The sequence below is a fragment of the Dipodomys spectabilis genome, unplaced genomic scaffold, assembly GCF_019054845.1.
Source record: "Dipodomys spectabilis isolate Male_0828 unplaced genomic scaffold, ASM1905484v1 ptg000018l, whole genome shotgun sequence".
Taxonomy (NCBI): domain Eukaryota; kingdom Metazoa; phylum Chordata; class Mammalia; order Rodentia; family Heteromyidae; genus Dipodomys; species Dipodomys spectabilis.
The window spans coordinates 7542908-7570438 of NW_024870695.1; the positions used below are offsets into that span (position 1 = coordinate 7542908).

Consider the following 27531-nt stretch of genomic DNA (forward strand, 5'->3'; position numbering starts at 1 on the left):
GGCTTCCGTTCCAGGAGGGCGGGGCGGCATTCCAAACGGAAGGTGGTTGTTGTCGGTGCCCAAGCTGGTTTGAAACTGGGGGTCGGGCTCCGAGGACGTCGTTTGTTGCTGAGGCTCCACTTGTGGGCTAGGCCGTTCTTGCCCGCCCCCCGACTCCTCCTCCCTGCGGACTCCTTGGTCCTAGGCCCGGCTCCCCGCCTGATTCGCGCCCAGCCTGCTGCAGCTCTCGCCAGCTCTGCGGCCCAGCTGCCACCATGTCTCTGCACGGCAAACGGAAGGAGATTTACAAGTATGAAGCGCCCTGGACCGTCTACGCCATGAACTGGAGCGTGCGGCCCGACAAACGCTTTCGCCTGGCGCTGGGCAGCTTCGTGGAGGAGTACAACAACAAGGTGGGCCGGACGCGGGCTCCGAACGGAGCTGGCCGGGAGCGAGTCCCGGGAACATCCGGAACCCTCCGTCTCTCTATGTGGCTCCATTCGCTGCCTCCTTTAGTCCTGACAGCGTTTCTGTGTTGTGGGGAAACCGAGGCAGGGACTTGTGATTTGCCTGAGGCAGACAGGTATTTGGTAGTGGTAACGGGTCCCAAAGCTTAGGCCGTCTGTCTTGCCTGTTCCCCTTCCCTCCCTTCTCCAAGTCTTGTCGCAGTGCTTTGGGTTGGGGGTGGGTGCTGTGAAGGAAAATTCAGGTTCTCTACGATTGGTGAGAGGGTTGATGATCGTGCACTCTTGGTCATTAAGAGGTTAGTGCTATTTATTGTACGGGTTTCGTTGTCCACTCCTCCCCACCACTCCCCCCACCCCCACGGAAGGCGGTGGATACTGAGCCCTGCTACCAGGATTGGTCATTGCTGTTGCTCTCTGACGTCCATCCTCTCCAAAGCAATTTGTTCGTGGAGATCTTGGTCTATGGCACGATCCTGCCATTGTTTCTAAATAGAGAAAGATGACTTTGGGCCTAATCTTTTCTTGGTTGCTTTCATGTGGATTTGCAACTTTGAGGAGCAAATCTTGCTGGGTATATTATCAACTTGAGAGTCTTTCATCTAAGCACTGGTAGAAAGGGGAAAGCCTTTTAGCTGGTAGTGTGGATTAAATGTAGTTTTGAAAGTTGTTGGGAAGAATTTTCTTTCATTTCTCTCTTAGCATCTTCCTTTTTTCCTTTTAGAGGAAAAGTTGTGAGTGATTGTGATCAGAGCAATTAAAAGCTTTGGCTAATAGTATTTAAAACCAGTACTCCTGCTTGCTACCTGAGCATCAGATTTAAGAAGAAATCTGTAGATGGTGACAAGTGTGGTCCTGAGATTAAAAAACAAAACAGGTGGATCTAGGGTGGGCTCTGGTTTTAGTCCATGACTAACTGTGAGATGTTGGATGGGCCAGTTAACCTGTATCTGACTCATAGTTTGCTATAGGAAAGGGGTTCTGTTTTACATACGAAGTTCCAATAAAAAAACAGTTGAGGGGCTGGGAAGGTGGCTTAGTGGTAGAGTGCTCGCCTCGCATGCATGAGGCCCTGGGTTCCACTCCTCAGTACCACATACCCTGAAAAAGCCAGAAGTGGCACTGTGGCTCAAGTGATAGAGCGCTAACCTTGAGCAAAAAAAGCTCAGGGACAGTGCCCAGGACCTGAGTTCAAGCCCCCGGACTGGCAGGAAAAAGAACAAAAACAAAAACAAAAAAATACTTGAATATTTTAAATTAGTAATGTTTCAGGAACATATCTGCTTCTGACTTCTTTGTGTCCCTTTGAGAGATGGATAAAGAGGATGAACTCTCATTGCCCAGACATTTCACATATACAGTTTACAGACAAATCCATGCCAGCTGATCCACCCTTCTTTAAGTAAGACCTAACTTTATTTCTTTTCGCTGGTGCCTGTCTCTCCCATAGCCAAACTAGGAATAGAGTTCAAGGTCCTGATGTGGTGGACACTGTGTTAGTAAGATTAAGACCATGGAGAACTATCATTTAGAGATACATGTGAAGGGGGAAAAAATGTAAAATGTAGAGGAGTTGGAGTCTTTCCAGATAAATGGATGTTTTTAAGTTCTTTCATGGCCACTAAGTTGGCAGTAGTCCCAGTTCTAAGAGAGAAGAAACACCCACAGGCTGTTAGTGTAATCAGTGGAATAATCAGTGTTAAACTAAGTTTGGTTTGCCAGGACATCGATCTTAAAAGTAGTTTTGTGCCTCTAATTATCTGTAAATTTGAGTTGAAGAACCTTCTTTGTATGCATTCCATGAAAATGTAGCTTTAACTCATTAACACCATCCAATTTAATTATGTTAGTTTTGAAGTAGTGATGGAAATAAACAGCATTTCAAGATATTTAACACCTATGTGATATAGAAGAAAAAGATTTTCTTGATGAAAAAGTTATAGATACTCATACTGCTGTGTGTAGTTGCCTTCATTTGTAATTAAGGAAATGCTAAGTTTCAGCTCAAGGTTGGTAAAAATAGGAATGTAATTTTCCAGTTCTAAGAAAATTAATGGTACATGCTTATAGGCGTGCAGGAGAGGAAGCTTTAATCAGGAAAGTCACAAGTTTGGAGCCATCCTGGACCTCAGAAAGACAAAGAAAAGAAAATCAGTGTATGAATAATACATGTAAAAATGGTCCTGTTTCATAGCCTTTCCTCTTTTGAGGCTTTGCTTTAAAAAAAAAAAAAAAGTGTTGGGAAAGTGTTGTGGACTAATGGTTATAGAAGGGCAGAGGTAGGAGATAGAAGAGGTTTAGCAGAAGGACAGGAACTACTGTGGAGGAAAAAGGCCAAAACGTCAACAATGACAAAAGTTAGATTTAATTTTCCCTTATACTCCCATACTATGTAATGAACAATGGCAGTATAGTTACTTTAGCACGAAGCTGTGGCTTCTGACTGCAAACTCAAAAGAACTGCAATTCTCCAAAATAGGATTTTGATGGACAAAACAATCCTTTGGGACAGTAAGAAGAGGATGCACAGGTGGCAACAGAAGCTTACTCAAACTGTGATTGACACTTCATGTAAGAAAAGAACTTAGTTGTATAAGAAAACATAGATGTACCACCTTGTCTAGAAGATTAGGTGGATAGAGATTGTGAGCATCATTGGCGGCACCTTACCTTTTGGCAGAGGCGATGCAAAGGCTTCATGTGTTTTTTAACTTGAAAAATGGACAAAGGCCCTAGCCTCTTCCCACAGAAACCTCTTTCCCACAGGAACAGATATCTAGAAGGAGCCTCCCTCATTCAGCAGGACCAGTACTGTAGCAATTAAAAAAAAAAAGATACTATAAAACAGGAGGGAGAAAGTGGAAACAAGTAGCAAGTGGAGTATGCACACTAGAAAAGCAGTTTTACAAAACACAGCTGGAAAATAACAGCCAGTTATGCCACAGCGAATCCAAATATACTGGGGAAATAAGTATTCCAAGCATGCATTCAGGAGATTGGGTACAATAAGGCATAATGATGAGAAAATAGAATTGGTAGAGCCCAGGAAAATATAGAAGACTAAAATTAGCACAGAATTAAAGATATATTAAGACAGAATAAAAATGAGTTCAAAATGTTAAAAACACCAAAAAGGGTGATAGGAATAGAGGGGGAGGACAAACAAGAAAGAAATAGAAATGAATAATTAGAAAGAATGTAATAAATACAGAAAAGGAGATCCTACTCAGTCATAGTTGGTGTCCCTGATAAAGAGAACCAAAGAAATGAAACTCAAAACTCAAATATATAGGGGCTGGGAAGGTGGCTTAGTGGTAGAGCACTTGCCTTGCATGCATGAGGCCCTGGGTTCGATTCCTCAGCACCACATAAGCAGAAAAAAAGTGGTAGCGCGCTAGTCTTGAGCTGAAGAGCTGAGGGACAGCGCCCAGGCCCAGAGTTCAGGCCCCACAACCGGACCCGCCCCCCCCAAAAAAAACTCAAATATATAAAGAATTTAGAAGTAGGGGCTGGGAAGGTGGCTCAGTGGTAGAGTGCTTGCCTTGCATGCATGAGGCCCTGGGTTCGATTCCTCAGCACCACATAAGCCAAAAAGAAAAAAGCCCGAAGTGGCTCTGTGGCTCAAGTGATAGAGTGCTAGCCTTGAGTTGAAGAGCTGAGGAACAGCGCCCAGGCCCAGAGTTCAGGCCCCATCACCAGACCCCCCCCCCCAAAAAAAAAAAAAAAAAAGGAAAAGGAAAAAAAGGAAAGAATTTAGAAGTAAAAGTTTGAAGTGATGAGATTTATAATGTATCCCAAGAAAAATTGCTACAAAACCATTGGCTTTGAAACATTTCCTAGAAAATGTTCTACATCTTGGGGCTAGGAATGTGGCATAGTGCTAGAGTGCTTGCCTCACATGCATGAAGCCCTGGGTTCAATTCCTCAGTACCACATAAAAACAGAAAAAGGGGGCTGGGAAGGTGGCTCAGTGGTAGAGCGCTTGTCTTGCATGCCTGAGGCCCTGGGTTCGATTCCTCAGCACCACATAAGCAAAAAAAGAAGCCGGAAGTGGCGCTGTGGCTCAAGTAGTAGATCGCTAACCTTGAGCTGAAGAGCTGAGGGACAGCACCCAGGCCCAGAGTTCAGGCCCCAAGACCGGAACCAAAAAAAAAAAAAACAGAAAAAGCCAGAAGTGGTGCTACAGTGCCCAGGCCCTGAGTTCAAGCTCTAGGATTAGCAATAAAGCAAAAAAAAAAGAAAAGTTTCTACATCTTGATGTAGAAAGAGTACTTTGGACATGTAGGTAAAAGGATCAAGTCCTCTTAAGAGGGGAAAAGAAATTAGCCAGATTTGATGAAAGAAGACAATGGAATAATGTTCACAACTTTACAATTATTATAGATTGTATTACAAGTGGTTGGCAGTGTACTTAAGCATCTGTAAAGGTTCATGTGGAAGAGAAGTAATGCTAAAAAATGCAAGACAAGGAGGATCTCCATCAGTCTGCAACACAGCAAGATCTCATTTTAAAACACGTAAATTTAATAATTTGTCGTGGTAAGTAAATAGAACTTGTGTCCAACAGAAAATACAAGTTTAAAAGATAACCCAGCTGGGTACCAATGACTCATGCTTGTAATTCTAGCTACTTTATTGAAACCTGGAGGATTGAAGTTCCAAGTCAACCCCAGGTAAGAATGGTTCTAAAGACTCCATCTCCAATTAATTAAAATACCAGACTGGAGATGTGGCTTAGGGTATATAGCATCAGTCTTGAGCAAGAAAACAGAGCCAAGAGCATGAATGCTCTGAGTACTCAGGGCCCTGGTACTGAATAAAATAAAAAATAAGTAAAACAACCCAATTGAAAGTTAAGAAGAAATCAGCTGACTGGGAAATAATTACAAGCAAAATATATGGGAAGATACAGAAACTGAAGCCTAGATGTGCTGTTCGTCACATATGTCTCCATAGTTTTAAGAACATTGTATACTGATGTTAAGAAACAAAAACTGAGCTGGGGCTGTAATCCTAACTACTAAGGTGGCTGAGATCTGTGGATTGCTATTCAAAGCCAGCCCTGGCAGGAAAGTCCTTGAGATTCTTATCTCCTATTAACCACCAGAAAACGGAAGTGGTGCTGTGGCTCAAGTGGTAGGGTGCTAGCCTTGAGCTGAAATGCTCAGGGACAGCACACAGGCCTAGAGTTCAAGCTCCATGACTGCCAAAACAAAAACAAAACAAAATAAAACAACAACAACAAAAAAAAAACTGAGGCAGGTGCCAGTGGGCTCGTGCCAATAATTCTAGCTACTCAGGAACCTGAGAGCTCAGAATTACTGTATGAAGCCAGCCCAGTTAGATTCTTATCTCCAATTAACCACTGAAAGAGCCGGAGTGGTGCTGTGGCTCAAGTGGTAGAGCTCTAGCCTTGAACACAAAAGCTCAAGGACAGTATCCATCCCTAAGTACAAGGTCCAGGAACAGCACACAAAAAAGAATGAATAAAATGAAATATAGTCAGGAGTGATGTCCCAGTGTCTGTAATCCTAGATACTTCAAAAGTATGCTCAAGATTTAAGGCCAACCTAAGCAAAAAGTTACCAAATAGCTAGAATTGGTGGTGTAAGGTTATTATCTCAGCTTTGTGGCCCCAGCTGTGTAGGAGGCCCTGGGAGGATTGCTCAAGACTCGCCCAAGCACAATGGCTACTCCTATCTGCAAAATAACGTAGAAACAAAAGTATTACTCAAAAGACACAAATCCTAGTTTTAATCTCATACTATGGGGGAGTGTGGAACAGGACAACAGTTTATATCCCTGGAGAAGTGATGAGTAATAGAAGCAAGGTATACTAAACTGGCTCTCTACTGACCTCTGAGGGATGCCCATTATTTTCTTAAATTCATAAGATCAATAGATTTGGCTATAATATACCATTTTTCTAAAAATTAAGGGGAAACTTTATACATGTTTATAGAAGAGTTTTGGAGCACTCTTCTAATATGACTGTGTAAGCAAGAAAATGATAAAGAATATAATGATAAGGGGCTCAGCACAGATTCAGTGCCTGCTGAATTCCCTTTTCCATTGGGAGCTTTTATCAAGGAAAATAATAGATATTACACAACTAATTGATGGTAATAAAAAATTTAAAATAATAGTCAAAGGAGAACCTAGCATCACTCTCTCAGTAACTAATCAAGCATCTATAATATGGTACTACTTCCTACTAAACTAAGTTGGGAAAAATGCACCTTGGTCTTGAAGCCTAATTGAGACTTTTTATTATATATTTTTACCTTTAATTCAAGGACATATCCAACCAGACCTTCCCCACCCAGTGGTAGGTTCAGAGAGACTGGAGTAGAGGGTTAGCACATGCAATCTGAGAAGACTGATTTGCCGGTCCACATAAGAGCAGAGTAAATGTAAGGAAGTTTCTGGACATGTCTATGGGAGAGTGGGCAGGCCCACTAACGAGGCTTTGCCTACAAGCTCCACTCAGGCTTTGGCCAGCACTTGAGCAGATCTTCCCCATGAGTGAAGTTAGTGAAACATGGGGGTTGAAGAGCAGGACTCCTCACCTTCAGTGTGTCCCCGCCGTGGAGGAGACAGAACACATCCTTGGTGGAAATACAGACTGGGGGTTGGGAGAAGAATGAGATACTAATAGCACAGTTGGAAATCTAGGTGGAACAATATTAAGGAAAAGCAAAGGCCAACCAAACTTTTCTTACGTAGGAACCTTAGTCATTTTTAAATGGTGGGAAAAATTGAAAATGTAATCAAAGATCTACTACCAAATAGGCACTAATTCTCAGGTTTGTACGCGCGCGTGCGTGCGTGCGTGCATGCATGCATGTGTGTGTGTGTTGGTCAGAGAGCTTAAACTCAACCCGGGACTGTCCTGTGCCCTACCACTTGAGCCACAGCACCACTTCTGGTTTTCTGGAGGTTAAGTGGAGATAAGAGTCTCAAGGACTTTCCTGCCCAGGCTAGCTTTAAACCACTATCCTCAGATTTCAGCCTCCTAACTAGCCAGGATTACAGGGGTGAGCCACTGGTGCCCTGCTAATTCTCAGTTTTATGGGCTAATTTCCCAAAGGAAAGGTGACAAATTAAAGGCATAGTAGCGATCTATGAGTTTCTACAATTGAGTGAGAAAAAGATACACAATCCAGTAGGAATCTGAGCAGATATTCTAAATTAGATATTACCTTTTCTTTTTCTGCATGATCTTCTGAAAGTGGGAGGAGAGTAGTACCTACCTCAAGCTGGTGTTGAAAACACTAAATGACATGACTGGACACACTGAAAGCTTTTCTAGCGCTTGTAGTTGTTCCCATCATCTGCACTCAGATATTAGCAGTTATTGTCACTCAAAAACAGTCAGTAGTAAAGTGTTCAGCCCCAATAGTAAAATGATGGTAAAATGCCTATATTTAACAGATTAGCAAAAATGTAAACAACAGATTATTTTTAGTGTTTCAAAAGTATGGGGAAATAAATTGGCAGGCTCATATTTTTTATAATATGAATAGCAACCTTTTACAAAATGTGTTACAACAATTACACTTCCAGGAATCTATCCAATAAAATCTTTGGCACATATGTACAAGGATAAATGAATAAGGATATTCACTGTACTGCTATTTGGTAGTAGAGTGATGGGAAATAACCAAAATAACTATGAGTAGTTAAATTATGGTGAACTTATATAATCAATCATCTACAGAAGAATAAGGTACAGATATTGGTAGACATAGGAAAAAGTGTTCTAAGATAACATGGTTAAAAGCAAGTTGTGGAATAAATTTTATGGACTGAAACTTTTTGTTTTATTTTTTAATCCTCCATACCAGGGTGAAAAAGTGCAGCAGTGGAGCTTACAGATGAAAGTGTCCATGGGTGGAGATGGGAGGGAGGGACTGGGAGTGAGTGAGAAAAACAGAAGACACTGTATAAAAGGAAATGTACTCATTACCTGACTTGTGTAATTGTAATCCCTCTCTATATCACCTTTATACTAATAATAAAATAAATTATTTTTTTAAATCCATCATACCCAAATACACACACACACACACACACACACACACACACACACACACACACACACAGAGGCATGCACCTACAAGAATTAGTTTGTTAGGATAGAACTTTATCATCAAGTAGAATTTTTCAGAGTCAGTAAGTAGAATAGAGGGTAGAATTAATGGTAGGCTTTACTATGTCATTTTATTCTGTTTTACATGAGTATCCAGAAAACTTACGTTCTTTTTAATCATGAAACTTAAGTGTCTAGAGTATCTGAACTAAAGATTGAGTTACAGTCTGCAATTGTTACTCCTCTCAATATTTGGTTGGCAGTTGGGACCCAAAAGGCTGGCATGTTTAGTGGGTGGTACAACACAAGTTCAGATAGAACATCTGTCTCATCTAAGTAACATAAGGTTGAGATGTTGAAAAAAATACAAACCAATTTTGGGAAGAAATTAATTTCAGTTAGAAGTATACAGAGACTGGTGATCTCTTGCATAAGAAACATTTATTTTTTTTAAATACATGAGTTTTTATCTGGCATCCTTCTCATATACCATGTGTCCTGAAGTCCCCTCCTGAAGTCTTTTGCTTGTTTTGGATGTAGAAAAATGATATGGAGAGCTGGGCACCAGTGGCTCACACCTGTAATCCTAGCAATCTGAGGATCAAGGTTCTAAGCCAGCCTGGGCAGGAAAGCCCATGAGACTCTTATCTTCAATAAACCACTCAGAAAGTGGGAAGTGGCGCTTGCCTTGAGCTCAAGAGCTGAGGGACAGCGCCTAGGCCCAGAGCAGAGTTCAAGCCCCAGGACCAACCAAAAAAAAAAAGATGATACAGAATAGAATTATGCATACTTTTAGGAATTCCAAGGATACTTTGCAATTTCTTTAGGCTACTATGTGGTCTTAGTAAGTTGTTACGGTGTTTGTTTTGGTGCTTTAAATTTTACATTGAAATCACTGAAAGCTAGTTGGCTTTACTCTGATTTAGCAGAGACCTTCCTCCCCGCCCCCCAATTTTATGTGTCTGATAATTCAGTTTCTTTGGAAACAAGCAATAGAAATGTCCTTCTCAGGTTGTTTAAGGGAAGGGAGAAATTCATAGGAGTTGGATGTGTGAAGGAGGGGATAACCTTCAGGCCTCCTGGGAGACTGGAATCAGGCAGTGGAGAACTGTTCCTTCACATTTCCACACTGCAAGTTATGTTCTGCCTCGTATCCTGCACACCCTTCCCTTCATTTGTCTCACTCTCTATGTGTACCAGCTTGCCCTGCATCTCCATGCCTAGTGGATCTGAGGCCTTACCTACTTTTTCCCTTCTAGACTTAAGAACTGAGACTCAATAATATTTGGGTCCCAATTCTACATTCTTAGAAATGAATCTGGTTAACTGATGCATCAAGTCTAGCACAATATTTATCTGAACCATAGCCACATTTAGATACCCCTGGGAACTTTAACAAAAGTGATTACAAGAAATTTTTATTTTACTGCTGGAATGTTGCGTGGGCATTGGGACCTTTTTCAAGATTCTCTCCTTCCCCCCTTCTCTCTACTCTCTCTTTTGTACTAGGACTTGAATTCAGGGTTTGGCACTATCCTTGAGCTTTTTTGCGCAAGGCTAATGTTCTACCACTTGAGCCAGAGCTCTACTTCTAGCTTTTTGGTGATCATTTGAAGATAAGAATCCCATGGACGGGGCTGGGAAGGTGGCTCAGTGGTAGAGCGCTTGCCTTGCATGCATGAGGCCCTGGGTTCGATGCCTCAGCACCACATAAGAAAAAAAAAAAGCTGGAAGTGGCACTGTGGCTCAAGTGGTAGAGCGCTAGCCTTTAGCTGAAGAGCTGAGTGACTGCACCCAGGCTCAGAGTTCAGGCCCCACGACCTGCCCCCCCTGGGCAGGACTGTCCTGCCCAGGTTGTCTTTGAACCACAATCCTCAGATCTCAGACTCCTGAGCAGCTAGAATTACAGGAGTGAGCCACTGCTGCCTGGCTTAAAGATCTCAAGAAGATGTTAAGAAGAGAATGGATCATCTCATAGACATGAAGTACTCAGACTAGGGTTTAGGGCTAGAAAGTTTTTCCCAAAGATGTCCCATTTTTTTGGCCTCTTCTTAGTTCTTTTTATATATGAACTATGTTAGAATCAATAAAATTTAGGGCTGGAGGTATAGCATAGCATGCTTGTGGCTAGGTTCAAATCCCAGCACCACAGAAACAAACTAAGACATACATACCTTTTAGTACAGAGACCCCCATTCTTGGGACTTTAACCACCAAAAATCAACAAAAAAGACAATATCTTAACATATAGTACAAGGGCGTATAGGAAGTAGAGGCAAGTGGGCTGCTGGTGGCTCACATCTGTAATTCTAGCTACTCAGGAAACTGAGATCTGACAATCGAGGCTTGAAGTCAGCCCTAGCAGGAAAGTCATAAAACTCTTGTCTCCAATTAACCACTAAAAAACTGGAAGTAGAACTGTAGCTCACAGATTAATCTTGAGCAAAAAACAGCCTAGGGACAGCACCCAGGCTCTGAGTTCAAGCCCTGTGATGACAGAAAGAAAGAGAGAGAGAAAGAGAAAGAAAGAAAGGAAGGCCAAATTTAGAGCCATTACTGTAGATTATACTATACTAGAAGTAAGACACAGGTCCAACAGGTCCAGTCTTTTTTTTTTTTTTTTTTTGTCAATGGGACTTGAACTCATGGTCTGGGTGCTGTCCCTGAGTTCTTTTGCTTAAGGCTAGTGCTTTACCACTTTGAGCCACAGCACCACTTGCAGCTTCTGGTAATTGGAGGTAAGAGTCTCACAGACTTTCCTGCCTGGGCTGGCTTTGAACCGTGATCCTCAGATTTCAGCCTCTTGAGTAGCTAGGACTACAGGCGTCAGCTAGCAGCACCTGGCAGGTCCAGTCTTTTAAGACATGAATTGAGTGAAAAAACAGGACTCTTCTCATACTTCTCATCTATCAAATAATATCAGTAAGTACTGAAAGATTACTAGACCAGGAAAACTGAATAGTTTTGACTCTAGTTAAGTGTAGAATGGCATCAGGACTTCTACTTCCATCACTGACTGGAGATTGTCTATTTTTTTATGCTACTTAAGCAATCAGATGCTTGGCCAGGTGTTGGTGGCTCACACCTATAATCCTAGCTACTCAAGAGGCTGAGAAATGAGGATTGCAGTTTGAAGCCAACCCAGGCAGGAAAATCGAAGAGACTTGTTTTGGGATTTCTTTTTGGTCAGTTGTGGGGCTTAAACTCTGGCCCTGGGCACTGTCCCTCATCTCTTGAGCTCAAGGCGAGAGCTCTACCACTTGAGCCACAATACCACTTCCGGTTTTCTGGTGGTTATTTGGAGATAAGAGTCTCGTGGACTTTCCTGCCCAGGCTGGCTTTGAACTGCAGTCCTCAGATCTCAGCTTCCTGAGTAGATAGGATTACAGGTGTGAGCCACCAGCACCTGGCTCAGGACACCTTTTTTTTTTTTTTTTTGGTCATGGGCCTGAACTCTGGACCTGGGCGCTGTCCCTCAGCTCTTCAACTCAAGGCTAGCGCTCTACCACTTGAGCTACAGTGCCACTTCGGGCTTTTTCTGCTTATGTGGTGCTTAGGAATTGAACCCAGGGCCTCATGCGTGCAAAGCAAGCACTCTACCACTGAGCCACCTTCCCAGACCCTTAGGGGACTCTTATCTCCAATTAATAACGGGAAAAGCTGTAAGTGGCATTGTGGCTCAAGTGGTAGAGTGCTAGCCTTGAATAAAAGGAGCCCAGGGATAGCACCCAAACGCAAAATTCAAGCCCCAGGACTGGCAAAATAGAAAAAAAGAAAATCAAATGCTTATGTGACTCAACTTTGCTGTGTTGCAGGTTCAACTTGTTGGATTAGATGAGGAGAGTTCGGAGTTTATTTGCCGAAACACTTTTGATCATCCATACCCCACCACAAAGCTCATGTGGATCCCTGACACAAAAGGTGTCTATCCAGACCTACTGGCGACAAGTGGTGACTATCTTCGTGTGTGGAGGGTAAGCACGGTGCTTCATTAGCAGCTAGAGAACTGGGCTTTCTCAGGGTCAGCTGCTAGTGTACTTACAGAGAGCAGATGGTTAGCAGCAACCAGTGGCAGCAGGAGAGAAACAAGTGAAGCTATGTGTTCTGATCTTGTTTGGTTCAGCAGATTTTCTAGCCAAGATGTCATGAGCAGGAGATAGCCCTGGAAACCATGACACAAACAGCTCTTGGTGGAGTTTTAGACACTTGAGACCTCTTATTTAAGTTAAAATGTCAGGTCATTGTAAATGGACCTTGGGATCCCCTCTCTCAACTGTAGGCAGGGTTTGGGGTATAGGCCCAGTAGAAAGCTGCTGACTTTCTATGGATAATAAGATGAGAAGACCTCCCCACTACAAAGATGCAGAGAATGGAAACTTAGAAAGCAAAGCTGGAATAAGGACAAAAATTTGAAAGAAATCTCACCTGGGAAGTTGGGCTGGGTTTTATAAGTCTTTGTGATAAGAATGTATGCCAGTGGCTCATACCTATCATAATCAGGAGTCTGAGCTCTGAGGATCAAGCTTTGAGGCCAGCCTAGGTAGGAAAGTCTATGAGACTCTTATCTCCAATTAACTAGTCAAAACCCAGAAATGGATGTGTGATTCAAGTGGTAGAGTGCTAGCCTTGAGCACTCAGGGACAGTACCTAAGCCCTGAGTTCAGGTCCCAAGACTAGCTCACACATGTCTTAGATTACTATGATAGTAATCAGGGGCATTTAAGACTTTTTGTGAGGATAAGACTAAGACTGGCTGAATTTAAAAAAAAATTATTGTTCCTTTAGGTTGGTGAAACAGAAACCAGGCTGGAATGTTTGCTAAATAATAACAAGAACTCAGATTTCTGTGCCCCCCTGACCTCCTTTGACTGGAATGAAGTGGACCCTTATCTTTTAGGTAAGGGGATTAAGGAGTGTATATTCCTGTTTGAAGAAGCAAATAAATGTTTTCATATGATTGGGCCTGTTTTTATCCAGGGATCTACAGTAGACATACCATCCTAGAACAGGCCAAGTAGAAAATAGGCTAAATATGGAATGTGGTTGTTAATTCCACATATAGTGTTTTCATGTGTGCGTATATATCTTATCTCTCCCATTAAAAACTAGGGTCCTGAGGTATGGACCCTAATATTTGATCTTTCTTCCCTGTACTCAGTAAATATTTGTGGCCTGTTGTGCCCTTGGCAAAGAGAAATGTAAGCATAGGAAGGAAGTCTTCATGAGAACCTTGCTCCTATCAGCTGCTGTCTTGCTTTGATTTTTGTAGGTACCTCAAGCATTGACACAACTTGCACCATCTGGGGGCTGGAGACTGGGCAGGTGTTGGGGCGAGTGAATCTTGTATCTGGCCATGTGAAGACCCAGCTCATCGCTCATGATAAGGAGGTAAAGATGCTTTTCCTTTTCTTTCCACAGGTGTTTTCTTTGCCTGTTAAGTGAGAGATTAGGATGTTCTGTTATTGTTTTGCAGGTTGCATAGAATATAAAGTGTGTAAGTTTAAAATAATAATGTGTCAGACAGCAGAAAATAACAGTCAGTGCTTCCCCCCTGGTTTTTGAACTCAGGGCCTCATACTTGATAGACAGGTACTCTACTGCTGAGCCATGCCTCCAGCCCTGCCTTTCTCTATTTATCTTTTGATAATCCCAGAGTTGGAATTCAGTGCCTACTTTTTGTTGCTTCTTTTGATATTCTAACACTTGAGTCATGTCTCCACCCTGGCCTTTTCTGGTTATTTTTGGAGATTGAATCTTGAGGACTTTTCTGCCTGCTGCTTTGGATCCTTAATCCCTGGATCTCAGCCTCCTGAGTAGCTAGTTTCAAGCATGAGCCACTGGCCGGGACACCTGTTGCCTGGGGCTTGAACTCAGGGCCTGGGCACTGTACCTGAACTTTCTCACTCAAGGTTAGTTTTCTACCACTTGAGTTACCACTCCACTTCTGACTTTTTGGTGGTTAATTGGAGATGATTCTCATGGACTTTCCTGCCTGGCTGGCTTTGAACCATAATCCTCATATCTCAATCTCCTGAGTAGCTGTGATTAGGGGCATGATTGAGTCACCAGCATGCAGTTTATAATAAGTGTTCGTGTGTGTGTGTGTGTGTGTGTGTGTGTCCATGTGTCCATCCTGGAGCTTGAACTCAGGGTCTGGGTGCTGTCCTTAAGCTTTTTTTGCTCAAGGCTGGTGCTCTACCACTTGAGCCACAGCTCCATTTCCAGCCTTTTGGTGCTTAATTAGAGATAAGAATGTCAAGGACTTCGCTGCCTAGGTTGGTTTTGAACTATGGTCCTCAGATCTCAGCTTCCTAAGTAGCTAGGATTATAGGCATAGGCCACATGTGCCCTGTTTTCCTCTGTTGGGTTTTTGTTTGTTTGTTTTGTTTTGTTTTGTTTTTGAGAAAGAGTCTCACTTCCTGCCAGGGCGTGTGCTTATTTTAGGCTTGCTTTGGAGCTGGGATGACTGGTGTGCATCACCATGTACAGCTTCCACTGAGATGGATTTTCATGGACTTTTCTGCCCAAGCTAGCCTGGAACTGCAATATTTTTGGTATCCTGACATGTGGCAACTAATGCATTTCTTGACTGAAATAAATTATTTATTCTACAGTCTATCACATTTCTTTTTATGCCAGAAGTTTGATGATTTTTAATAATGAAGTCTTCTATAAACATACCGATAGTATTAAAAAATAGTGGGCTGGGAAGGTGGCTCAGTGGTAGAAGCACTTGCCTTGCATGCATGAGGCCCTGGGTTCGATTCCTCAGCACTAATAAGCAGAAAAAATTCTTTAAAAATGCCGGAAGTGGCACTGTGGCTCAAGTGCTAGCCTTGAGCTGAAGAGCTGAGGGACAGCGCTCGGGCCCAGAGTTCAGGCCCCATGACCGGACCCAAAAAAAAAAAAAAAATAGTGATTTCAAGCCAGGTCCTGGCAGCTCATACCTGTAATCCTAACTACTCAGGGATGAAATGTGAAGAGCATGGTTTGAAGCTAGCCTGGACATAAAAATCCATGAGAACTCTATCTCCAATTAACCAGCAAGCTAAGTAGAGGTGTGGAGGAACACCAGCCTTGAGCAGAAAAGCTGACCAAGCTAGGAACTGGTAGTATATGCCTATAATCCTACCTACTCAGGAAGTTGAGATCTAATGATCACAGTTTAAAGCCAGCCAGGGAAGGAAAGTCTGTGAGATTTTTCTCCAGCTAATCACCAAAAGGCCAGAAGTAGACTGTGGCTCAAGTGGTAGAATACTAGCTTTGAGCAAAGCTCAGAGACAGTGCCCAGACCCCTTGAGTTCAAGCCTCAGTACTAAAAAGGGTGTGTGCGAGTACGCGAATACACGTGTCTTGATTTGGAAGGGAAGAATATTGAGGTGAGATTGATTGGAATACAGTATAAACGTGTGAAGATGTAGCAATGAAATTATCTCCTATATAACGACAGTAAGCTTAATAAAAAATACATAGTAATCTTAGAAGCCAGGTACCAGTGGCTCACACCTGTAATCCTAGCCACTCAGGAGGCTAAGCTCTGGAGGATTAAAGTCCTAGAGTAGCCCAGGCAGAAAAGTCTTAAGAGATTCCATCTTCAAGCCGGGCGCTGGTGGCTCACACCTGTAATCCTAGCTACTCAGGAGGCTGAGATCTGAGGATCGCGGTTCAAAGCCAGCCCAGGCAGGAAAGACCGTGAGACTCCTATCTCCAATAAACCACCAGAAAACCGGAAGTGGCGCTATAGCTCAAGTGGTAGAGCACTCGCCTTGAGCTGAAGAGCTGAGGGACAGCGCCCAGGCCCAGAGTTCAGGCCCCACGCCGACAAAAAAAAAAAGAGATTCCATCTTCAAAACATCTAGCCACGCGCTGGTGGCTCATGCCTGTAATCCTAGCTCCTGGGGAGGCTGAGATCTGAGGATGGATCATGGTTCAAAGCCAGCTCTGGCAGGAAAATCCGCAAGACTTTTTTTTTTTGGGTCCGGTTGTGGGGCCTGAACTCTGGGCCTGGGCGCCGTCCCTCAGCTCTTCAGCTCAAGGCTAGCACTCTACCACTTGAGCCACAGCGCCACTTCCGGCTTTTTTCCTTTTTGCTTATTTGGTGCTGAGGAATCGAACCCAGGGCCTCAGGCATGCAAGGCAAGCGCTCTACCACTGAGCCACCTTCCCAGCACCCTCAAGACTCTTATCCCTAATTATTCACCAGAAAACCAGAAGTGGCGCTGTGGCTCAAGTGGTAGAGCACTTGCCTTGAGCTGAAGAGCTGAGGGTCAGTGCCCAGGCCCTGAGTTCAAGCCGCACTACTGACCAAAAAACAAAACAAAACTAGCAAACTCACAGGACAATATGTTGGAAATGAGTTGTACAACTTGGCAGGGGTGGGGGGGTGGGGGAATTGAGGGTGGAGAGGAAAGGAGAAAAATGAGGGAGGAGATAAGTTTGACAAGAAATGAAGAAATGGACTGGGAAGGTGGCTCAGTGGTAGAGCGCTTGCCTTGCATGCATGAGGCCCTGGGTTCGATTCCCCAGCACCACATAAGCAAAAAGAAAAAAAGCCGGAAGTGGCGCTGTGGCTCAAGCGGTAGAGCACTAGCCTTGAGCTGAAAAGCTTAGGGACAGCGCCCAGGCCCAGAGTTCAGGTCCACGACCGGACCCAAAAAAAAAAAAGAAATGAGGAAATGTACTTATGTACCTTATGTACATCACCTTAACAACAAAAAAAAAAACTAGTAAAAAGCAGAGCTGAAGAATAGATCAAGTGGTAGATAGAGCTGTAACTAAGCATGAAAGTTGAATGAGAGCATAAATTGCTTCATGGTCAACAAGACAAAAAAGAGGGGCTGGGAAGGTGGCTCAGTGGTAGAGTGCTTGCCTTGGATGCATAAGGCCCTGGATTCCATTCCTTAGTACCACATAAGCACAAAAGAGCCAGAAGTGGTGCTGTGGCTCAAGTGGTAGAGTGTTACCCTTGAGCTGAAGAGCTGAGAGACAGTGTCCAGGTCCAGAGTTCAGGCCCATGACTGACAAAAAAAAAAAAAGAAAAATGAATTTAGAAAGTTGAATATAAATAGATGCTCATTTGGCAGTGTCCTTCAGGAGCTCTATCATCTAGTGATAAACTCTTGTCTCCCCAAGTCAGCTGTCATTATTATCCTTGACTATACAAGGGAGGTTTTGTTTGGCTTTTTTCCCCCACATTTGTCTGTGTCTCACTCAACATATCTGGCTTTGTCTGTTTCCCCTAGTCCCTGTTTTTACCTGAAGTTTTTACCTGATTCACTTACAAACAGAGTGTACTCTAGGACAAGAGAGGGCTCTAAATGAACCTGTTTGTGAATACGGATAAACACCTTAACCTCTTGTAATTCAAAATTGAATCATATTCCCTTTTTCTTATAAATGTCTAAGGTCCAGGTTTTATAGCAGAACCAGCTTGGCTATTATTAATGGCCATACAGGAGCTGATTTCATTCCTTAATTGGTGATCTCAAGCATAATGTAGTCATAGACCTGCCTGATTACATAAAGTGAAAACCATCAAAGGGCAGAAAATAAGTGTCTCAGTCTTGGAGTTGGAATACAACAACAGGCAGTTACTGGCTCTGGCAGCCTCTGAAGCTATGTATGTGTGTGGAATCCTTGTTCAGACTTTACTGTCTGGTCAACAGAGCATATGCCTTTTGTTCTGTTACAGAAGTTGGAGGAAGAAGACTTATTAGGAAAACATGGCAAGAAGCCAGGTGTCTGTAATAATTATCTTCACTTTTTTTTTGGGGGGGGGGGGGGGGCTTGAACTTTGGGCCTAGCTGCTGAGCTCTTTGGCTCAAGGCTAGCACTCTACTACTTGAGCCACAGCACCACTTCTGGTTTTCTGGTGGTTTTTTGGAGATAAGAGTCTCATGGACTTTCCTGCCCGTGCTGGCTTTGAACCATGGTCCTCAGATCTGAGCCTCCTGAGTAGCTAGGATTACAGGTGTGAGCCACCGGTGCCTGGCTTGATCTTCACTTTTTGGGAAGCCATTGGTGTTAAAGTTCTGGAATTCCAGTATTTAGTTACCATTTGGGCTTTTCTTACCTGCTTCAGTGTCATGAGCTGGGTTCAAATGAACTGGAAATGGCTATAGGGAAAGGAGTTGCCAGATCTGAATCTCACTGAAGCATTTTATTCACTTACAGGTCTATGATATTGCATTTAGCCGAGCAGGAGGTGGCAGGGACATGTTTGCCTCTGTGGGTGCTGATGGCTCAGTGCGGATGTTTGACCTCCGACACCTGGAACACAGCACTATCATTTATGAAGACCCACAGCATCATCCACTGCTTCGACTCTGCTGGAACAAGCAGGATCCTAACTACCTGGCCACTATGGCCATGGATGGAATGGAGGTGAGCAGCCCACTCAGGCTTACATAGACTCTGCCATCTAACTTCACACTCCATAGAAGAATGGGCTCTCTGTTGGTAACAGTTCTGTACCTAGAGGATGTTTGGAAGTATCTGGAGACATTTCTGCTGTCACAATTCAGGGGGAGGCAGTTGGTGCCCCTGGTACCTTGTGGGTAGAGAGAGACCAGGGAAGGTGCTATTAATGCTACAGTGTATAGGATGGCTTGCTTCCAGTGAAGTATTATCCTAACTAAAATGTCAGCAGTGCCAAGATTGTAAGGCTGTGTGTTAAGCACTCCAACAGGGCTGGGAATGTGGCTTAGTGGTAGAGTGCTTGCCTAGCATGCATGAAGCCCTGGGTTCAGTTCCTCAGTACCACATACACAGAAAAATCCAGAAGTGGCACTGTGGCTCAAGTGGTAGATTGCTGCCTTGAGCAAAAGAAGCTCAGGGATAGTGCCTTGGCTCTTGAGTTAAAGCACCAGGACTGAGGAGAAAAAAAAAAAAAAGAACTCCAACACAAGTAGAGTGTTAGCCAGTGAGCAAAAGCATCAGGTAATTGAGTTCAAGTCCCCATCTTGGACCTTAAAAAAAAGAACTTTGAGGGTAAACAAAGGAGGAGGCTGCAATGCTTGGTAAGAAATGTATGCATTTTCCTGCCCATGTAATTGTAACCCCTCTGTACAGTATGTTTTCAAATAAAATAAAATAAAAAAAAAAAAAAAAAAAAGAACTTTGGAGTTGAAGCCAAGATAAGTAGTATCTAAAGAATAGACTAAATGGACACAGTGACTCATACCTGTAAATCCAGGTACTTGAGAAGTGGAGAATTAGGAGGCTTGTGGATCAAGGCCAGTCTGGGCAAAAAGTTAGTGGGACCCCATCTTAACCAATAAGCCACACACTCTTATCCCATCCATATAGGAGGCCTAAATAGGAGGACTTTTGTCCAGGATAGTCCAAACAAAAAAGGGAAACCCTATTTGAAAAACAAAGCAAAAAAAAAAATGGCTGGAGTATGGCTCGTGTCCAGTCCTTACCTAATAAGTACAAAGCCTTAAGTTCAAATATTAGTACCACTTAAAAAAAAAAAGATAGGGGCTGGGAAGGTGGCTCAGTGGTAGAGTGCTTGCCTTGCATGCATGAGGCCCTGGGTTTGATTCTTCAGTACCACATAAGCAGAAAATAAAAAGCTGGAAGTGGCACTGTGGCTCAAGTGGTAGAGTGCTAGCCTTGAGCTGAAGAGCTGAGGGACAGCGCCCAGCCCCAGAGTTCAGGCCCCACGACTGGACCAAAAAAAAAAAAAAAAAAAAAGATAAACTAGTGGCAGGGGCTAGGATATAGTTCAGCCCATGGAATTGATCTGCAATGTAGGAGGGATGGAGGGAAGGAGGGAAGGTAAAAAAGTAAACCAAATAATTCATGCTTATGGGCTGAGTAAAAAAACAGTTCTTTCCAATTATGTTTTCTGTATAGATTTATCCCCCTTTAGCAAATAGATGTAGAAATAACAGTCTCTCTAGAGTTTTAATTAATAAAGGGGGAATTGTGGGTAGAGAAGGTACATTGATTAAGCTTGCTTTGGTGAAATTAGCAACTCAGATATTATAAATTCCTCAGCTATTCCAAATTCTGCTTTGGTAAGGCTCTCATTCTGCTTAGCTAAGACACAGAGAATCTTAAAGAATTTTCTTTTCTTTTTTCTTTTTTTTTTTTGTCAGTTGTGGGGCTTGAACTCAAGGCCTGGGCACTGTCCTTGAGCTTTTTCACTCAAGGCTAGCACTCTATTTTCTGGAGGTTAATTGTAGATAAGAGTCTTACGGAAGCCAGAAGCCAGGTGCTGGTGGCTCATCCTGTAATCCTAGCTACTCAGGAGGCTGAGATCTGAGGATTTCGGTTCAAGGCCAGCTCAGGCAGGAAAGTCTGTGAGACTAATCTCCAATAAACCATTTGAAAACCGGAAGTGGCACTGTGGCTCAAGCGGTAGAGTGCTGGCCTTGAGCTGAAGAACCCAGGGACAGAGCGCAGGTCCAGAGTTCAAGCCCCACGACCAACAAAAAAAAAAAGAGTCTTATGGACTTTCCTGCCCCAGCCGACTCCCAGCTGAGATCCTCATATCTCAGCCTCCTGAGTAGGATTCTAGACATGGGCCCTGGACACCCAACAGAAATTATTACCTAAAAGCTGCTGCTTAAGACAGAGACAATAAACTGCTGTGGATTTTTTTTAATCCATAAGTGAAAAAGTTAGGCTATAAAAGTATTTTTGTGTGTAATATTTTTTGTTTATTAATTCTATCATACCCTGAAATGCCTGAGTCTTTCACTTGTATTTCTTCAGGTGGTGATTCTGGATGTCAGAGTTCCCTGCACACCTGTCGCCAGGTTAAACAACCACCGGGCTTGTGTCAATGGCATTGCATGGGCTCCACATTCATCCTGCCACATCTGTACTGCAGGTAACCATTGTGAAGAGTGAGTAATGGCGTAATGATGAAATGCTGTCCTGGCTCCTCAGATATGTGATCTTTACTACTTTAAAGAACAATTTCACACCAAGTTACTCAATCAAGAGCCTCTCCACACTTGTGACCTTAAAGCAGTCCACATTTCCAGATGATCTTTTACCCTCAGTTTATATCAGAGCATTCTTTCTGTACTAATGACAATTTGTATTAGACACAGGCCTGTGCCTCATACTATCTTCCCAGGCATCTAGGTTTACAGAAGGAACCCAGATCTGGGAAGAGGCATCCCTCTTGGGAGATGACAGAAATCTTTAGGATTGCCAAGACTGACATTTTCCAGGGTCTTTCAGGCTTCACTATAACAAATCTGCAGGGAGCTCTGTTTATGGAAGGACACGTAGCCTTATAGGTCAGTAGTGTATGACTTGTAGTTCTCATTTCATCATTTTTCAGACCAAAAAGACTATCCTTTAACATGTTGGTCATCATAGTGCTTTAATCTAGAAATAGTATATAAAAAGAAAGTAATACAGAGGTATGATAAAGAGTAGTAAGGGAAGCTATGTTTTCTCCTTGCTGTATCATTTTCACCTCTACCCCCACCTCCTAGGCAACCTTTATTTATTGTGTGCCAGTCCTGGAGCTTGAACATGGGGCTTGGGTGCTGTCCTTAAGCTTTTTTACTCAAAGCTAGTGCTCTACCACTTGACCCACAGCTCTATATTCAGCTTTTGGTTAATTGAAGATAAAGAGTCCCATGGATTTTCCTGCCCTGGCTGGCTTTATCTAGGATCCTCAGATCTTAGCTACCTGACCAGCTAGGATTACAGGCACCAGCACCTGGCCATAGGTGACCTTACTATTCACTGGCTGCATAGCTATATGGCTTGGAGCAAGTACTACAACATTTCTGATCTCTGTTTCCTCATCTGTGAAATGAAGCCTTAGCTGGATGTGGTATTAGATGCCTATAATACTGGCTCTTTGCAGGTTGAGGAAAGAGTATTGTGTTGAGACCAACCTGGCCCTCATAACAAGACCTTGTCTTTAAAAAACTTACTAAAAAATCTCCCTCGTGGCTGGGAAGGTGGCTTAGTGGTAGACTGCTTGCCTAGCATGCATGAGGCCTTGTGTTTGATTCCTCAGTACCACATAAACATAAAAATCTCCCTCATGGAGTTTTGGTGAGCAAATGCTTTGCAAACTGTGACTCATTCTCCAAATTTAGGTGCTGCTATCCCTATTGAGTTATAACCTTCCTTCCTTGGCTTTCTTTGTCCCTAGCGGATGACCATCAGGCTCTTATCTGGGACATCCAGCAAATGCCCCGGGCCATTGAGGACCCTATCCTGGCCTACACAGCTGAAGGAGAGATAAACAACGTGCAGTGGGCATCGACTCAGCCCGACTGGATCGCCATCTGCTACAACAACTGCTTGGAGATACTCCGAGTGTAGTGTTGGTGGTATCTAACCCACCAGGCAGGGGCGTGTGTGCTTTCCACCTCTGCCTTCCCCCCTCTCCCCCAAGTAAGAAGAACATGTTTCCAGTGGCCAGTATGTCTGTCATTGCTTTGCACCCACTGTTTCCAGAAGCTGCTTTAGGAGTTCCTGGCCAGTTAGCACTCGATGTCTATGCTGGATTCAGTGCTATGTGGCACCTCTCAGCCCAGGACTGAGTTTTTAAGATTTTTCTCTCCTTTCCTTTTCTCCCTTGCTTCTGTAATTAAACATTTCTATATATTTGTTTGTCAGCCGTTGTGTTCATGAGCAGTACAAGCACTGCCTCTGTTTCTAGCCATCTGCCCCAATGTCTCTTTATCTCTCTGCTGCCCAAGGCAGCCATTCATGTATTGTCCCTGTCCACGTCCGTGTTAGCACTTAAGTGGGAACAAATAATAATTTGAAGTTGTCTTTCCTCTGGTATCAGTGTCTTTAACAAATCTCAACATTTGTCTGTTTTTTATCAGGCTATTTTTTTTTAAATGAAAAGAATTTTTTCTGGTTTCTTTTCTTTGTTTTCTAGTCCTCCTTCTTTGCACCTTCTTCTCTTCCCTTAGTGCCTAGAGCAGATATGGGCCCTTGACCCCAAGAGCAGTTTACTTTCCCAAGTCACTACCTGAGTGACACATACCTGACTGGGAGTCCTGAACTTCCCTGGTGCTCTGCAGTCCATTGAGCCACCAACCTGGTTCTTCTCAAGGTCATTCTGGGCTCTAGGACACTCACAGGAAGCCTTCTGTTACATCCTGGAGTTCTGTCCAGCCACACTGATACCTGTCAGGCATGTGGTAGAGCTAGAACAGGCTGCTGACTTGGGCTCGGGCTGGAGGAGAATCATTTCAGAAAAGCAGAACTTACAGCATGTTTCTAGTACCTTGTATCAGAGTGTTTTTATCTTCTCATTATAAGCTACAGGCTACTCTATTTCAGGATTTGAATGATAGGCAAGAACGATCTCTTAGCTGAGCGGAGCTTCTATACTTCTGTTAACTGAGTTTCCTGTGCCTGATGGGATTGAGTGTTGAGTGAAGAAGTCAGAGGTACAGCCTGTGCTTATGGCTATGAATAAGAGAGAAGCAGTTCTTGTAAGGGCTGAACTAATTCGCAGAGATGATCTCAGACCACTTAAATATCTACAAAAGAATCATAGGCCTTGGGATCAGCCAGCCAAGCCTCTACCCATACCTGTGAAACTTGCCCCCACCCTAGTTTATTTTTTGGGTTTCTGAGCAGTATTGGACTTGAAAGCTGCAGTTGACGGTGTTTACTTACAGGCTGCTGGTATCTGTTTCCGTTAGATGAATGGGTTCCACAGAGGGGCTTATGTGTGATTCTGAGTTTATGCATTCCTGGGGCTGACAGAGTTTGGAACATGTTCTGGGGAGAGTTTGTCTGGCTCATCATGTTTTGCCAAGTGCCTAAAAGCTTTTCAGACCCTTCAAGTTGCTCATCCGAAATGATGAGAGCAGCGGGCCCTGAAGGCTGATGGGTTTTGTCCACTTAGGCTCTCACCTCCTCAAGAAATAAGGCTCACTTCCTTCTACGCCCTTAAACTTTCTGCTTGAATCTTCCCTTTCTGTAGTGATGTAGTTCTATGCCAAAAATTATAGCTTACACAAGCACTTGTCTCAAAGGAAAGGCTTTTTTAGTCAGATATTTCCTCTTTGACCTTCTAGATCGTTCTGATTTGGACTCTGGCTGGCTGTCTTCCTTGAGGTTGACTTAACTGCATTTCCCACCCAGTTTCCAGTACATCATCTGGAAACACTGTGCAGTTCTTGGTTTCACCTGTCCTCTACTTTTAACTATGCTAGTGAATATTCTCTTGTCAAGAATAGCAAGTATGACTGGTATTTGCTGCCTTGGAGGTCCTCAGTTCCTCCTGGGAAGAGGGTCTGCAGTACAAGTCAGAAGACTAGCAGGGTTAATCCTGCTGGTGAGATCCTGCCATCACTGAGTTCCTAGTGGACTTTAACATGGTCTCAGTGGCAAGGAGATTAGTCAGCTAGAACTCAAATAACAATTTTTCAATCAATGATTATAGAATAGATATAGATGAGGTAATTACTTACTTTGGAAACCAACCCCTTTGTCACTCTTTGCCTTGTCTTGTGGGCTCGTAGACATCCTTCCTTAGGCCCTGCAATATACTCCTCCTCCTCTGTACCCCACTGGACTCAAGCAAGATTCTCCTGCTCCCTAGGCACATATTTCTGCAGTTGCTGGCACGCTGGCATTTTAAGCTTTCTCCTTCCCCCTTTATAGCACAGGCAGTGCACTGTGACTGAGGAGGGGATTTCTATAGTTTCAGGATAAAGCTGTGCTCCAGGAAGCACAAGTCCAGTCACTTCAAAGACAAGTCTGTTTAAGGTTGATCCATTTCTCTTGACAGCTAGTGAGACTATCCAGGGTCTCCTGGTCTTCTGCTCCCTTCCTGTTGCTGCCCACTTTACCACAAGGGCCACATGAAAGAACCTGTGGCTCTAGGACAGCTTTGCTGGTGCTTTGACTTGCTGTCAGTATGCTGAGCTACAGACCTATTGCCTGTGCTGTCTTTGGTCTCTACCAGCAGAAGGTTAAGCAGGTGATTGAATTTGAGGCATTGACAAACTTGAGGACCCCACTCATGGTGTTGGAGCCCTCTCTTTCCAGGGAGGAACTAGCCCACAAGGTTAGGAATTAAAGATAGACAAGATCTGATAAGTGGGTGAGAACTCTAATAAGCCAGATCAACTACTGGAGAACTGACTTCGATTTAGGAAGAGAAAAAAATTCAGAATCCCACCATGTTTTACTTATGGCTAAATATATAGGAGGAGATTTAAAGTTGTGTGAGAGTCATTGTTGTTTCCTTGGATCAAAAGAGGGGATGCATTGAGGGTCTTAGGGAAGAAAACATTGGGACTGTTACATGGCTGTGGAGTAACACTGTGTCCTCAGCATGTGTCCACCTTCCTGGACCACTAATCAGGCATCTGTGGTTGGCACTGAATAATGGATACGATGAGAGCCCAGCAGAAGGAGCTCTTTGCCCCAGCAAGGCAGCCATACGTGATAATGTAATAAAATTCTGTTGTGTTGGTTGTCCTGTGACTTCCCAACCACAGTTCTTCTTGATTGAAGGTGTGTTTAATGGTGGCAGACAATCATGCAGACCTTGTCCCCCTCCTTTGTCTCTTTCCTTTACCTTTTTTTCTGTAGAACTTTCTCCCTCTATAGCCTAGGCCCCAAATTTCTAGGTTATAAGGACTTGTGGAAGCCCCCAACATGTACCAACCATGTGAGGGCAGTCCAGAACCACTCCTCCACTGTCTTCATTTTGAGCATATAGAAGCTCCTTTGACTGCTGGCTTGGGGCAGGGAACTGTTGAAGTAGACACCTCTAAGCACACTTTACCCTTTACTGTATGCACTCCAGGACAAGGAACAAGGGTCATCCTTGGTACTTAGATTGGGTTTTCTGGGAAGAGAGCTGAACTAAGAAAAGTCACTATGAGCTTTAGGCCAGGTTTTCTGCAGGTCATCTCTGCCCTGGCTGGGCAGCTGCTGAGAATGTCTTGTGTTGCAGAGCCTTGTTCATCTCCCCTCCTGCTCCCTCTCCTCCTCCCACATTGTTATTGCTGCTAATGGTCAAAGTCAAATGTATGGTCATAGGGGATGGGCCAGGGCCCAGTTACTTTCTGGATGTCATTTTTTAAATATGGAAACATGAAGGTGCCTTCCCAAAGAGGCTTAAACTTGAATGTCAAACCAGAAACAAAAAGCTAAAGAAAGTTTGAATCCAGAAGAAAGATGTTGACAGTATGTGTGACAGCTGGAAAATGGCTGGGTGCCTACCTTTGGGACAACCCAGGGAAGATGAACTTGTGATAGCTACTATTTAAAAGCATGGTCTTACCTTGGGTTGTTGTGGCATACAATGTGTTATAAAAATCGTTGAGCTAAAGCTTTGAATCACTTTAGTCGAGTATGAATCACTTGTGTTGATTCCTGTGTATTTTATGATCCCTCTGTTGTGACTTTCCCTCACCACCCTTTCTTGAGTGAGAATTTGTAGCATGACTGTATAAACTTCTCTGTAGGAAATGGAGATTTCTCATTCTCTAAAATGTTAAGCTCTAACCAATCCATTTCTGTACCCTTTAGCCTAGTATGTCTGAACTTATTTTCTTGTTATATATTTAAACTTTGACTCTATCCTATAGGTTTTGTGGCACCCTCTGGTCAGGTGGAGAGGAAACTGCCCCTTACAGAACTGTACTGTAACCATTTTTCTTTTATAAATACCATTTTCACAAGATTGATTGTACACAGGGCTTGTAATAAAACTTTTAACACTGTGCTGTGAAACCATGCTGAGGACTCTCCACTGAAAGCTATTTCAAGGGCACTGAAAGTGGAGCGTTCTTTCTGTGACTTTGCTTCTTCTTTCCTTAGTATATTAAATCTAATGATCACCCTTTTATTCTGTTTCAGCCTCCTGTATAAGAAGTACCGTATTTTCTGCCCATTATACTTTGTAATAAAACTTGAACATGTATAGATTGAATTTCCTCTTGTGATGAATTCATTTCTTTCCAGTTTGCCTCTGTGATCATGTTTCAGAGACAGGCAAGGGGTTTAGACTGTGCCACAGCCCATGCT

At 43.3% G+C, this 27531-nt stretch overlaps 1 protein-coding gene across 1 annotated transcript; it reads left to right on the forward strand.

Moving 5' to 3' along the window:
- Dcaf7 (DDB1 and CUL4 associated factor 7) lies at positions 1 to 27436 on the forward strand. Its single transcript, XM_042671618.1, has 7 exons — positions 1 to 392; positions 12351 to 12509; positions 13321 to 13432; positions 13805 to 13923; positions 18709 to 18918; positions 21259 to 21376; positions 22670 to 27436. Exons 1-7 carry the CDS (start codon positions 255 to 257, stop codon positions 22840 to 22842), a joined length of 1029 nt encoding a protein of 342 aa, XP_042527552.1. The 5' UTR covers positions 1 to 254; the 3' UTR covers positions 22843 to 27436.
- The last annotated feature ends 95 nt before the right edge of the window (positions 27437 to 27531 follow it).

What these genes read in the sequence shown, in the direction of transcription:
- Dcaf7 (XM_042671618.1), top strand. Translation starts at nt 255, where the DNA reads ATGTCTCTGCACGGCAAACGGAAGGAGATTTACAAGTATGAAGCGCCC. An exon ending in TGGCCATGGATGGAATGGAG is followed by an intron (nt 18,919 to 21,258) that starts GTGAGCAGCCCA and finishes GTATTTCTTCAG; the next exon opens with GTGGTGATTCTGGATGTCAG. An exon ending in CTGCCACATCTGTACTGCAG is followed by an intron (nt 21,377 to 22,669) that starts GTAACCATTGTG and finishes CTTTGTCCCTAG; the next exon opens with CGGATGACCATCAGGCTCTT.